General features: G+C 46.1%; 1 protein-coding gene and 1 pseudogene across 3 annotated transcripts in view; one reads left to right on the forward strand and one right to left on the reverse strand.

Annotated features, from left to right (window-relative positions):
- Positions 1 to 9,608, reverse strand: part of Bicc1 (BicC family RNA binding protein 1) — a 225,194-nt gene extending 215,586 nt beyond the window's left edge. For all 3 annotated transcript variants that reach the window (XM_021173984.3, XM_029482953.2, XM_029482954.2), the window contains exon 1: positions 9,296 to 9,608. In XM_021173984.3, coding sequence (XP_021029643.1) covers positions 9,296 to 9,491 — 196 coding nt within the window. In that variant the 5' untranslated portion in view covers positions 9,492 to 9,608. The remainder of the gene's footprint in view (positions 1 to 9,295) is intronic.
- A 3,200-nt stretch (positions 9,609 to 12,808) lies between these two features.
- LOC110304037 (thioredoxin-like protein 4B pseudogene) lies at positions 12,809 to 13,255 on the forward strand (annotated as a pseudogene).
- The last annotated feature ends 1,474 nt before the right edge of the window (positions 13,256 to 14,729 follow it).

Below are 14,729 nucleotides of genomic sequence, written 5' to 3' on the forward strand. Positions count from 1 at the left end.
CTGAAAGAAGTGATTCACTTGTCCCAGGCCACACAGCTAATGAGCACAGCGCCAGGAGCTGAACCCTGGTGAATGGATGGAAACGTGATTAGGCTCTACTGTGGGCCCACCTAAGACATTCTATACTGAAACAGTTCAACAAAGTCAGTCAAAGGGATAATAGAGACCCTTGGAAGTATGTCCTTCAAGAATTTCAAAGAGAGCGGGGCAGCAGAGATGCGTGTCTTTAAATCCCAGTACTTAGGAGGCAGAGACAGGCAGCTCTCTGTGAGTCTGAGACTAGCCCGGTCTATAGAGTGAGTTCCAGGTTAGCCACGGCTACACCGAGAAACCATGTATTGAAAAACGAGAGAGAGAGAGAGAGAGAGAGAATGAATATGAATCTCAAAAAGAAAAACACCAATGATAAAATTCAAAGGACAAGAGAGAGAAGAGATGCTCTTGCAGTAATTTAATTCACACAGGCTGGGAGCCACAGTTAGCTTAGGCCATCTGCTTCCCAGCGGGACAGCAGGAACTTCATATGGTTTTAAAAATATATGATGTACAGACATATGCTTTCAAGACCAGGAAAAAGCTTCCAAAATACAATCACCAATGATTGACAAATTTTAGATCCAGTGGTGGAGTCTGTGTGTTCATTTTGCATACCTGTCTCTAATCTTCAAATATTCTGTAACTTTGTATTTGCTTTTTAAATCAAGGGATAAATACAGTGGGTAATTTTCAAATCCTGTCATTTAGTACCTCCCTATAAAGGAAATGTCATTGGGTTCTAGATCAACTCAGTGTAAAGTTTTATGGGGTGTCTTCTCTATATTACATACCTAACACACACACAGAGACACACACAAACCTACCACTCGGTTAGAATGTGAATGTTGTTCCTCCAGGATCCAGCCTCATAAAGGGGAACAGAACTTAATACTTATCTCAAATAAATGTGATCAGAATCCACAGTTATCGGTGTGTTAGCAGGTAAGAAAAGGTTGTGTAAGCAGGGCTGAGGAGTGGTTATACAACCATAAGGAGCAGAGTTTGAATTCCCACTATACATATGCACATACACACACATACACAAACAAACACATACATACATACAATACACAAACACACACACATGCATACATATACACATACCCACGCATACATACATGCACACACACACACATATACACATATATACACATACCCACACATACATACATGTACATACACACATATATACATACACACACATACATACATGCACATACACAAACATGCAAATACACATGCACACACATACCTATACACATACACACAAAAACACACATACATACACACAAACATACATGTACATATACACACATACAAATATACAAACATACCTACATACATACACATAAATACATACACACACATACACACACATATGCATGCACACACGTAATAGGCAAATGTAATGTTAAAGTTTAAAACAGGAAACTGTGAAGACATGTAAGTGCGCAGTGCACTCAGAGCATTTCCGCTGATGGCTTTACACATCTTGGACCTTGTGCTAAATGCTAACACTAACGGGCTAAGCATTAGATGAGCTGGCACTTACAGACTCACAGTTAAGCTCACTTGCTAAGCATCCACACCCACTGCAAAAACCTTCAAAAATTAGCCTAAGAACTGTGCTTCACCCCCTACACTTCACTAAGTATTTAATGAAAAGAGATGGTCCCTCTTATCCAATGCATCCTTATAGGAGAAATCTAATAAAATAAACACCACACGTCAGGTGCACAGACTAGCACACTGTATTAGCTCATCCTGAGAAATTTCAAACTACAAACGAGGGCACACGCGGATGCTCACCCTATCACACTACCTCAGAGAGATTTCAAGAGCAAGGCTTTGTAGGCCAGACTCTGCTAGACCAACCAATTAACAAGAAGGAGAAAAGAGGGAATAAGGAGCTATATTCCAAAAGAAAGAGCATGGCTGGAAGGGAAAAGGGCACAAGATACAGTAGAATGAGATAAAATGAGTATTTGTATATGATATTGTGTCACTTTTTGTTATTAAAAAAAAATTAAGAAAAATGGTGACCATACAGAGGAGAATTTCAGGGACGGGGGACACTTATGGAGAGGTTGTGTGGGGGACAGTTATGGAGAGATTGTGTGTTCCGCATCTGTAAAAGCTAGATCTACAGTTCTATGGTAAAGCCACATCCGGGACTTGGGGGTCCTGGGTCATCTGGTGAAGGAGCAGGGAGAGGTGGTCCTCTCTGAGACACAGGCATCCTCCCTGTGTGATGCTTGTTAATGCCTGCATCACTCTGAGAACATTACCCACCACTCCAGGGTTACAAATACTGCCCCAAACCCTCCAACGCAGGTAACCTTTGGCTTCTGTCAGGTTTAATCTGTGCTTTGCCCACAGTCAGGAAACTTGAATCAAATGACTCAATGAATGTCCGCTCTTAAACCATGCTTGCTTGCATACTTCATTCATAGAGGGTGGAAAAGGAGCCACATTCCCCAAGACTCTTCAAGAAACGATGGCCAAAGGACAAATGGGTGAACTTTCAGGAGACTATATTCTTCGTCACACATAAAGGTGCAGCTTTGCCTGCATAGATCCCAGATGTAGCTGTTATGGGCTGATACTTGCAACCATACTGCATAAAACAAAGCAAAGGTCCCAGGCTGAACTAGCGATGCCCCACAAGAAAGATCTGAGCTCCTTGAAGTCCTTGCTCATCTACTGAGGCCTGGACCACATGACCCTGCTTTGTGTACGTCAATGTTTGTTTTTTGGGGTCTTTTTTCTCCCCTTCTTGGCTGCTGCCAAATACATTCCTACCTACAAAAGTCATTGATATAAAGAACTCTCCAACTGTGCTTGAATTTATTAATGATCAACTTGACCAGAAACCCCCAACAGCTTCACAGAGATAAGACTTACTGAGCGTGTACACATTAATGAAAGTGCTTATCCTACGCCCTTGGGTAAAGGGGACATCTTCCCAGGCCTCTTCAGCTGGTTAGGTGGCTAAGACAAAGCCCAGTCCAGGACAGTCTGAGAGATAGTCCTGGTTGCTTCATTGCAAGCTACAGGACCTCTGAAGTGATTTCAACATTAGGCTACAAGGTAAAGTCAGCTTTGCATGCTGTTCTCTGGCTGAATTACAACAATCCTATATAACATCCTGATTTTACTCAAGAAAGAGTTTCACTACAAAATCAATCAAGTAACACATACACACACACACACACACACACACACACACACACACGATTCACTTGCTGGCATGCTTGCTTGCTTGCTTGCTTTTCTTAAAGAGACCTTGCAATGCTTGGGGGCTTGTGTTTAGAATTTTTGCCTGCACATATGTGTATGCAACACATGAGTACAGTACCCATGGAGGCCAGAAGAGGGCACCAGGTCACCTGGAGGTGGAAGTTGGCATGCAGTGGTTGCTAGGAACTGAACCAAGGTCCTCTGCAAAAGCAGCAAGCATTCTTAACTGCTGAGCCGTCTCGGTAGAGTATGTTTTGAACATTCTCAATCACAAGGGACATGGATGCTGACGCTGCTGTCACTGCACTGACATCTCCAAGTGTCATGTGCCCTGCTCTGCAACAACATTCTACACACAACTCAGTTTGTGCTTACATCCTCCTATAATGAGACAAATCTTTAAAGATTTTTTTTTATTCTATTCATGGGTCTATGGAAGTATATGACTGTGAAGGCCAGAGAGGGCATTACAACCCCTAGAACTGGAGTTATAAGGAGTTGTAGGCTGCCCCACAAGGCAATTATTAACCTCTGCGCTTCCTCTCTCCCTCCCCTGTCTCTGCCTCTCTCTAGCCCCCTAAGATGAGAGCACCCCTTCCCCTTCTGCATAGGTAAGTAAATGGAATCTTTTCACTGAGCAGATACATCCCCAGGTACAGTATTTTCTTGTAAAAATGTCCTTCCCACATGCTGATGAGAGAGGCTGAAGAACAGAGAGTTTCTAACAGAAGAAGTGCTAACAAGCCCTTGAGAAAGTACTGGGTGCACGGGAAGCCTTTCACAGAATGGAAACTACACAAAGCAAGAAGGATCACACAGCTCAAGAGGTTCCAAAGACCTCTGCTTCCCCAGTCCCATCTATAAGAGATCTACTCAGTCATACACTTAGTCATATGCAGGGCTAAGCTGCCAAAGAGCTGACAATAACCACCAAATAGCTGTGTGAGTCCATGATATTTATTCTTTAATAAAATGGACTTAGATTCTTAATATATGAATACATACGCTATGCATTGTGGCTCAAGAATGAATATTGTTTGGGTGCAAATATGGACAGAAGCTGCTGACCCCTGTGGTTGAATTAGGGGAAAGCTGGAAGAAGCTGCGGAGGAGGGTGACACTGAAGGAGGACCAGCAGTCTCAATAAACCTGGACACCGCCCCCCACCCCGAGATCTCTCAGAGACTGGAACACCAACCAGGCAGCATACAACAATTGTTATGAGGTCCCCAACACACACACAGCAGAGGACTGCCGGGTCTGGGTTTAGTCCGAGAAGATGCACCTAACCCTCCAGAGACTGGAGGCCCAGGGAGTTAAGCTGTCTGGTGGAGTGGGGGTGGGGGGAGTGGGGACATCCTCATGGAGACAGGGGGGCAGAGAGGAGGTATGGGATATGGTATGGAGGTGGACCGGGAGAGGAATAAAATCTGGAGTTTAAAATAGATAAATAAAAAGAAACAAAAGAAATAACAGAAGTATAGAACTTTGTATAACACCCCCCCCAAAAAAAAAACAAAATAAGAGTGAATATTGTTCCAATGGAGGAGCTAGAGAAAAAGTATCCAAGGAGCTAAAGAGATCTGCAACCCTGTAGGTGCAACAACATTATGAACTAACCAGTACCCCGGAGCTCTTGACTGCATATGTATCAAAAGATGGCCTAGTAGGCCATCACTGGAAAGAGGTGCCCATTGGACTTGCAAACTTTATATGCCCCAGTACAGGGGAATGCCAGGGTCAAAAAGTGGGAATGGGTGGGTAGGGGAGTGGGGGGGGAGGGTGTGGGGGAACTTTTGGGATAGCATTGGAAATGCAATTGAGGAAAATACGTAATAAAAAAATATTTTAAAAAAAGAGTGAATATTGTTGCTATAACTGAATTATTCAGCATTTCCTCTGCAGCCAGCACTAAGATATATATTTTTTGATTTATATGTATGTCTATGTGAATATATGCTACCTGTGGTCATCTTATCCACAAAGACCAAAAGGATTCTGGTTCCTTGAAGCTGAAGTTACAGGCAATTGGGAGCTGCCAGATGTAGGAGCTGGATACAGAACCGAGCTCCTCTGTAAGAGCAGCAAGTGTTCTTAACCACTGGGCAATCTCTCCAGCCTCCACTGTGATATTTTATATGCATCTTTTTTTTCTCCTAATTGTTACAACCACTTCAAGGTTCCAAAACAGCTCCTAACATTCCTTTTTAGAAAAGATAGCATCACGTAATAAAATCCCAACATACAAGTCTTGATCCTGCCCAAAGCCCTGTATATGTACCCACTGTCCTTCATAACGCTATTTGGTTTCTTAATATTTGTTAGCCTTGATGAAGCACCAGCTAGAAAGCTCTACTCGCTTAAGTTTTCCTCACTTCCGGAACTTCTGCATCTTCTCGTATTTTTGCTTCGTATTGCTTCCACCTCCACGACAGTATCTAAGGCAGGATGACCAGTCACAGGAAGCTATATGGTAATTATATGGTAATGTGTGCTGAGTTAGAGCCATGGCACACTTGCGGCTTGCAGAGCTAGCCTGCACTGATAACCAGTCCTCCTGCTTAGGCAGAACAGGATCCCAATTTGTCCCAGCGCTGTGAAAACCCTACGTGGTTTCTGAAGTCTTCCCTGTCTTAGAGGTTTGTAAAGCTCACTGGAATCAATCTCTTTTACAAACCTCTACCTCCCTCGACCCCCTCTCTCCTTTACTACTCTGCTGAAATGCCTTAGGATGCAACCCTGAAAATGTTTATGCTTCAACACTCTCTATGGGGGAATTCTCGTTCTCTATTGAACACGTGATCTGCGATGACAAAAATGAAGTACTCATACAGGGATCCCGTCTTTGACGCTGTTCCCTGGCAGGAACCACCACTGTATCCTAGACACTGGACCACTTCCCCATCTCTTTCAAAGCAATCCCTCCTTTAAGCAGAGTATAATTCATTTAACTGATGTGAATCAACACCACGACTCCTTGGTGAAGTCTATCAAAATGCTGAAGGCTAGTTATGAAAGAAATAGAACATAATGATCCCTTACCACCAAAAAATGCTAGACATGGCATCCATCCCAAGGTGAGCATGCCCATGAAGAATCTAAACTCAAAAGTAAATTCCCATGCCAGAGAGAGAGAGAGAGAGAATATCACTGACTAACAAGATCGATAATTATCATCAAGATACCAACAAAAATGCCAGACATTCTTTATGGCAATTTCAAAGTAGTTGGTTTTTTAAGGAAGGAAAAAAAACTAGTAATTTTCCCTATATTTTGGTCTAGTGGTTTTTATGTATATCAATTAGACTCCGTGATCATACAAGAATGGTATTTTATTTCTTTGACTACGACCCTACTGCCCATTTTAACCTCGGTGAATTTTTGGTCCATTACATAGAAGACTCTATCCACTAATAAAAATGCAACCTATTAAAGATTAACTTGCCCCCAGGACAGTCTCTCTAAAAACAAATTCCAAGCATTATAATCGACGATTTACACTCTGAAGACTTGAAGGCCAACAACCTTACTTACCCTGGAAGTTTTAAAATGGAAAATCCCATATACTTTTAAAGGCTATTGTAAAAAGAAAAAAATGTAAATCACAAATTCACAATAACCAGAAATACAAACAAATGTAACTTCTCCATCCTTGATCCTTTCCACAGAGTTTCCACCTAAAAATACCTTTTTTTTTGACAGATATCAGTTTTTATCTATTTTGCTTTTGCAACTCTGAACTGCAAACGATCTGTGCTCCCCAACTATCTGTCAAATATATCTCACATGTTACAAACTGTGGTATGTACTTGAAATGAACTGGACCCAGGAGGTAACGCTGCTTTGTGAAGCTCTTGGCATTTACCAACACTTCAGCAGATCTTGTTCCTTGGGCATCAAATGTTTTCACTTCCTCCAAAAAACTACAAAGGTTCTAAAAAAAAAAAAATCAATGTCTATTTTACAAGAGGGGAAACTGAGGGCAGAGAGAAGCCTGGGAGCTAGCCCACGGTCCCACAGAGATTTGAATGCTAGTGTAAGCAACTCTGAGGCTCATACCCACTATAGCATAAAGAAAATAAACACAAGGTCACCCTTGGTTCACAAATGTGGTGATTCTGTGGAGTCTTAGGTAGATGGTTAAGAGTAATGAGCTTCCACGGTGCGCTGTGCCCTCAATGGGTCCTATCCTCTAGGACTTCGGGGCTTACTTTGCCAACAAGGTAATGTATTTGTTAAGTAACTCTGGAAAAAGACTCAAAGAACTTTCCAAGCACTAAGTGCTTAACTCATTATGTATAGATCAATACAGGCTCGCTGCTAAACAGTTGACCACTGAAAAGTGATTCAGGCCTTCAGATGTTAAAATGGCCTGCCTACAAGAGAGTTAGCCACAGTTCGTGTTTTCTAAATATTCTACCCATATTTCATTGAATCAAAAATGAAAATTCACTGAAAAGAAAAATCCCCTAGGAGAACTCAGATTTTACAAGTGAGTTGCCCAGAAACTGGCACCCACCGCAGCATCTGAGCAGTGTATCCCTAAAGGATGATACCGCCATATCCTTTGGAGGAATCACCCTTTCTGTTTCCAACACAAGAAAGTTGGATCCGCCTGGGAGTCTTCCGGTTCACTACGATCTTACAATCCGATCTTACAATCCGTCTGTAACATAATTGTAACGTTTTGTTTGTAACCCCCCCCCCCAAAAAAAAAAAAACTAGGCAGACTCGTGGAACTAATAAGAAAGCTTCACAAATGAAAAATTCCTGAAATGTAACCCGGCTTCAATTTTCAGATCCATTACTTTCCTCCAAAGTTACATAATCTCGAAGGGGAGGGGGGGACCAAGACTTGACATTTGGAATGTTTATCAATACAAATAAGCAACAAAGGAGAGGAGCTCTCAGCCCTTCCAGAACCGCTTGCCAAGCACTCCTGATACTTATTTCCACCAAGTTATTGTTTAGGAAAACATGTTGTTCTCTCTTAAAATAACCCTCTTAATTGTTCCGAGAAGCCACTGCAATTTCCAGAGAGGAATAACTTGCTCCCATACTGCGATACATTGACAGATAAAGTCAAAATAAGTCACGCAGACAGCTATAAAAGCGGGTCTGTGGACCTCCAAGCTTCCCGGGATGAAGGATGAGAGCTACCGAATCCTCACCTCTCTCCTTTCCTGGGAGCAGGGGCCAGGACTCCTCAAGTCTTAAAAATAATGCACATTCCAGCTACCTCATCTCTGCCTTTGGATGTGGGAGGTGAGCCACACAGGTAGGCTGCGAATGGTCATTTTTAAAGGTCAAAATGACCTTGGATCTGTTACCGCTCACTAATCCTAAAGCAATAAATCAGTATTTGCTTCCGATCCAGTGTGGAGAAAGTTTCTCTTCCTGGGAAAATCCCAGAAACTCTATAAAGAATTTGAAAAAAAAATTGTTTTTAAATTAAAAACCCAAATTATGAAAGTCAAGTCAGACTCCCACAGCTGCAAGGGAGAAGTTTATGGACTGAATGTAACTCAAGATGTCTTTTAGGACTGCCCTGACACATGCTACCCTGACACATGCTACCCTCGCACTGCCAGGACACAGATCCCCACGCCTGGGTGACTTGCTCCAGCCCAAGACTCCGGCGTGGGGGCGGGGGCTCCCAGCTGAAGCCTTGACATCTGCAGCGCTTTTCCAGGCGACGAGAGCAGGCCCTAGCTGGAGGAAGCGGATACTAAGGAGGGGAGGGAAAAGACGCGGCAGGGGTGGGCTGCGGGAAGCCGGGCAAAGTCCCGCACACTGGGCGGTCCCGTAGTGTAAAGATGCCACGGCCCAGATGTCCCAGCTGCAGCTGGCACCGCCACTGTCCTAACGGCAACTTCGGGACTGCAGCACAAACTCGGGCCTCCAGCTCCTCGGATCGGAGCAAGCTGACAAAGTTGGGGGGAGGGGGTGTCCCGTGAGCGGACTGGGAGACGATCTTGTGGCGGACTTGGGAGAGGATCCGGAGCAGGGGCATGCCTACCTTGGAGCATGGCCTCGAGTTTCTTCCTGTCCACGCGGAAGCGCTCCTCGCTCCACTCCGGGCTGTGCAAGAGGGGCGCCGCGGCCACCAGATCGTCCTCGGAGCCGGCCACCGGCGAGTCGGTGCTGCGCTCGCTGTTGGAGCCGGGGTCCGACTGCGCCGCCGCCAGGTAGCCCGGCTCGCTCTGCGAGGCCATGGTGCGAGCGGCGCTCGGGCTGCCGCCGCCCCGGCCCCGGCCGATGTGGCTCGGCGCGCCGCAGCGCTAGCTCGTGCCCCCGCCGCCGCCGTGGCCGCGGGAAGCCCTGCGCATCCCCGCCTCGGGCGCCGCCCCCCGCCCCGCCGCGCCGATCGCTTGCACCCCGGCCCCCGCCCGCCCGCCCGTAGCGCCCGCTCCGAGCGCACAGAGCCGCCCGCGCCTCCGGCCGCCGCCGGCCCCGCCGCCGCCTCGCGCGCTCATTGGCCGGCCAGGCCCACGGGGAGCAGCAGGCGGGAGCGGCCAGCCCGCGCCCTCTCACACGCACCACGTCCACACGCCGCGCGGCGCCGCCCGGAATGCCTGACCCATCGCGTGGACCCTCGGGCTCTTGGTCCCCCTCACCAAGTTCGAGCCTAGTGCTCCCCGAGTGCGTCCCCGCCAGACGCCCTCCTCAATTACTGCCACTTTTTTGTACTTTGATGGAGACTCCGTCAAAAACTCACAAACTTTGATGGAGACTCCATCAAAAACTCACGCCTGCCAGGCGTACAAGCTTGCTTAACCACACCCGAGTCCCTTACTGTCACTTTTCTGTCCCTATACCCGAATTCTATCCCTCTCCATACTCAGAATACTCCAAACTTAGATCAAGTTCACCCCAAAGTGCTCAAAGGTTGTGCTCCCAAGTCCACTCCTATTTACAGACCCTCAGAACACCCTGAGTCTGTCCCACAAGCCTGAATGAGAATAGAGAGTAATAAAAGGAGATCTGGGGACAAGAGGGATTGATGACCAACTTTTGCAGATGTCAGACTTGACTTGTGTGCACCTAATTGGTCCAACCCAAAGATACCTTCGCCAGAGGTGCCCTTCTCTGACTTTAATTTCTGGCCATGATTCAACAAGACACTAACTAGTTTCACCACCTGAAGCATCTATCCCTGTCTGAGATCACAGAAATGGCTGGCTCATTCTCTAGACAGGCTGGGAGCTCCTCTCTGTTCTAGGCGGCCCACAGATGAAAGCCTCACAACTTCTGATGCTGACTGCCCACCAGCCCACGCACCATCACTCTCAAAGCGGAGCACAGAGCTCAGAGGATGAAGTCCTGCTGTGAGCTTGGAACACTCGCCCCCCACGCCACACAGACTCGTACTGCCTTTTATTGAATGACCAAACGCACAAGAGTATCTGTTCTACGTGGGAGGAGGAGGATGTTAAATATGGTAGAAAAGCACTGTGCTACCGAGGGAAGAAGTAGGTTTACGAGCCATAGGGTTCACCTGGGGCCCATAAATAATCATGAATCAAAACTCTGACAGGGGCTGGAGACGTAACTCAGAACGTAAGTGCACTGGCTGTCAAGCCAGACAACCTGATAGACCCTCAGGTCTCACATGGTGGAAAGAGAGGCCCAATGCAGGCAAGTTGGCCTTTTTGACCATACCAAGAGCACTTTGGAATACACACTCTCACAAGCATACACAAATAGATAATAAAACGGAACTTTAACATATCTCCAGCTGGAGAGGTGGTTCAGCCGTTATAGAGTTCTTGGTGATTTTCCTGGGGACCAGAGTTCCATTCCCAGAGCCCACCTTGCAGGGCTCACAACTGCCTGTAACTCCAGCTCAGTGGTGTTTGGTGCCCTCTTCTGACTTCTGGCATCTGCACTTGAGGACATGTACACACACACACACACACACACATACCCCATAGATAGATAGATAGATAGATAGATAGATAGATAGATAGATAGATAGATAGATAGATAGATAGATAGAGAGAGAGATAGATAGATAGATAGATAGATAGATGGATGGATGGATGGGTGGATGGGTGGAGGAGGAATGGGTCGCATCTTTCCCTTGGTTCCTGCTACAATGAGAAAACCAGCAGGGCCAGGACATGGAAGTGGGGGACTGGATGATGAGAGTTTCAAGTTCGAGGTGAGTTAAAAGAAGAGAGTTCCAGCTTGAGACGCCCCAATCAGCCCAGTCAGGGGTTCTATCTTTATTCTCACAACAAAGGGGAAGTACACAAACATTTTAGGTAAAAGGTGGCATGGTTAAATACGATCATTAAAGAGGTGCCAGTGTATTTCAGAGGACATTGCAAGGCAAGGAGAAAAGAGTTGGACCAATGTAGACGATACATGGAAATCTTAGACCATAACAATGCCAATGGTATCTGAGGCAGGGACAGTGTAGAGAGACATGAGAGGATTGTGGAAAGCCTTCCTGTGAGTCATCAGTTACACTGGCGGAGGATGAGCCACAGGATGATGGGAAAGGTATGTCTACAGGATTACAGCTGACACAGAGCGTGGTGCTGTGAGCTGAATTAGAGATTACTGGGAGATTGTTGTACCAGAGGAATGACTACAATGTCCACCTCAACCTAGTGAGGATAGGGAGTCGTTGAGAACTCCGAAAATATGTCAGATAGACAATCGGATATGATGGTCTGGGCTATACAGATGGGGGAAAGACTATGATTTTTGCCTGTATGCAATCATTCTAGTGAGATGCAGGCATCGGGCGTGGCTGGTTAAAGAGGAGAAAAATAAATAAAGCTTAGGAGAGAGTTAAGTAAGCATTCTTCTGTGGGCTGCTCACATATCAGACACAGGACACAGGGCAAGATAGAATCGGCAGTAAGAGAAAGGAGAAAAGCTAGCGTGGGTTTTGTGATGTCGGCCCATGAGAAAGATGGTTTCTCAAATGAGAACACAGCCATGCCTGTGCAGTGTGGGGAGATTGATATGCTCTCTACTAGAAATCACTGAGACTTTAGAAGCAGCCTGGAGGGCTGGAGAGATGGCTCAGAAGTTAAGAGCACTGTCTGCTCTTTCGAAGGTCCTGAGTTCAAATCCCAGCAACCACATGGTGGCTCACAGCGATCCATAATGAGATCCGAAGTCCTCTTCTGGTGTGTCTGATCACCTACACTGTACTTAGATATAATAATAAATGAATCTTTAGGCCGGAGCAAACGGAGCTGACCGGAATGAGTAGAGGTCCTGAATTCGAATTCCCAGCAACCACATGATGGCTCACATTTTTAAAAAAAAAAAAGAAGGAGAAGGAGGAGAAGGAAGAAGGAAGAAGGAAGAAGAAGAAGAAGAAGAAGAAGAAGAAGAAGAAGAAGAAGAAGAAGAAGAAGAAGAAGAAGAAGAAGAAGAAGAAGAAGAAAGGACTTCCACTTGTGTGGATTTCAGGTCGGAGGGAGCATTTCTAAGGAACACCCCAGGACCCATGCACTTCATCTCAGCAGCCTTTAGACACTGCAGAATTGATAGTGTGGACTCTTTCAAGATGAGCTTCCTCTTGCCCAAATTGACCAGCAAGAAAGAAATAGACCAGGCGATCAAAAGCACTGTGGAGGTATTGGTTCTCAGGTTTAGGAGGGATGAGGACCCCGTCTGTCTGCAGCTGGATGATATTCTCTCAAAGACTTCAGCCGACCTGAGTAAAATGGCTGCTATTTAGCTGGTGGACGTGGACCACATGCCGGTTTACACACAGTATTTTTTCATCAGTTACATTCCCTCTACCGTATTTTTCTTCAATGGGCAGGACATGAAAGTGGGTTATGGGTCTCCGGATCACAGTAAATTTGTAGGAAGCTTCAAAACCAAACAAGACTTCATAGATTTGATTGAAGTCATCTACCAGGGAGCGATGAGGGGGAAACTTATTGTCCAGAGTCCTGTTGATCCCAAGAACGTGCCCAAATATGACCTCCTCTATCAAGACATTTAACACACTCACTGCTGTTGGAGCTGAGAGAAGCAGAGGTTGAAACAGGACCTGAACCCAGAGGGAGTGTGATCTGGAGTCCCTCAGAGACATGTTCATTGCCTGAACAAAGAGATTTGTGGTGTCTGTAATCAACAGGCCCTTTTGCAGCAGCCCCAGTACTCCAAGAATCGTGATGCCTGAGCGTCTGTTCTCTGAGAGCCTCACAGCAGTGAGGCAAGAGCCCAAGTGGTACCTGTTCGTGACTTCCATTTATCTTGACTTTGCTTTACCCATTAAGGTCAAACATCCTCCTAGACACTGTGAGAACAGCTTGGTTAGCCATGTTTGTGCACACATTCTCCCCCATGCCTCCGTTCACTTGCCCCCTTCTGCTCCCTCCTACTCCAGCTTCTCTTGCACTAACAAAGAATTAGATGCAGGTGAGTTCATGGTTTCCTCGCAGTCTGAAAGCAGTACCCTGTCCACGTGTTTATAGCCATCTGGCCATTGATTGCCAGGAGAAAAGTGTGGCTCTTCACCATCCTGCACAGCTTGAGCTTAAACAAGAAGTTTGGGAAGTAAGGGACAGAGCTCCCCAGAAATCACTGCCACCACCCATTACCTCAAGGACTAAAGACCAAAAGGATGTCAGGTTTTAAGGGGGAAACGCCTTGAGGGGATTGCAATTCTGTTCAAGGGCTTTTGAAGAATGTGACCCAACCTCAGGAAACTTGTGTTTCTCCTAAGCCTTATTAGAGTGGTTGTCCCCATCACTCTGGAATGAGAGAGCAGGCACAAAGCTGGAGGGCCACGGCCAAGCCGCTTGTGGCCTGCTGGGCAGCAAGGGACTTGTTGCCAGCAGTGGCCCAGGTGTGCAGGAGGCAGGGCCGACCCTGGCATCAGCTGCTTATTTCTAAGCTTGTCCTTTAGGGGAAAGTAAAACCATGACTTGATTCTCACAGATGGGGCATAGAAAGAAGGTTGTTTGGGTTTTCTGTGTCCTCTGCCCAAAGCTGAGAGATGCTTCAGGGATGGGCAGAGAACCCTTTGCCATCACCTCCTTAGGATGCTCGGGGCTATGGAAGCCACCCTGGACATTCTAAGAGTCAGATCCCTAATGCTACTGAAGTCCTAGGTGAACAATAAACGTCCCTCCACATCCCTATGGTGGAATAAAAGGTCTTTGTCCAAAAAAGGAGGAGGAGGAGAAGGAGAGGAGAAGATGAAGATGAAGAGGAAGAAGAAGAAGAGGAAGAAGAAGGAGGAGGAGGAGAAAGAGAAGGAGAGAAGGAGGAGAAGGAGAAGAGGAGGAGGAGAGAAGAAGAAGGAGGAGGAGGAGAAGGAGAGAAGGAGGAGAAGAAGAGGAGGAGGAGGAGAGAAGAATAGGAGGAGGAGAGAAGAAGGAGGAGGAGGAGAAGGAGAGGAGGAGGAGAGAAGAATAGGAGGAGGAGAGAAGAAGGAGGAGGAGGAGAAGGAGAGGAGGAGGAGGAGAAGA

This window comes from Mus caroli, unplaced genomic scaffold (genome assembly GCF_978045245.1).
Source record: "Mus caroli unplaced genomic scaffold, Mus_caroli_1 scaffold_9, whole genome shotgun sequence".
Classification (NCBI taxonomy): domain Eukaryota; kingdom Metazoa; phylum Chordata; class Mammalia; order Rodentia; family Muridae; genus Mus; species Mus caroli.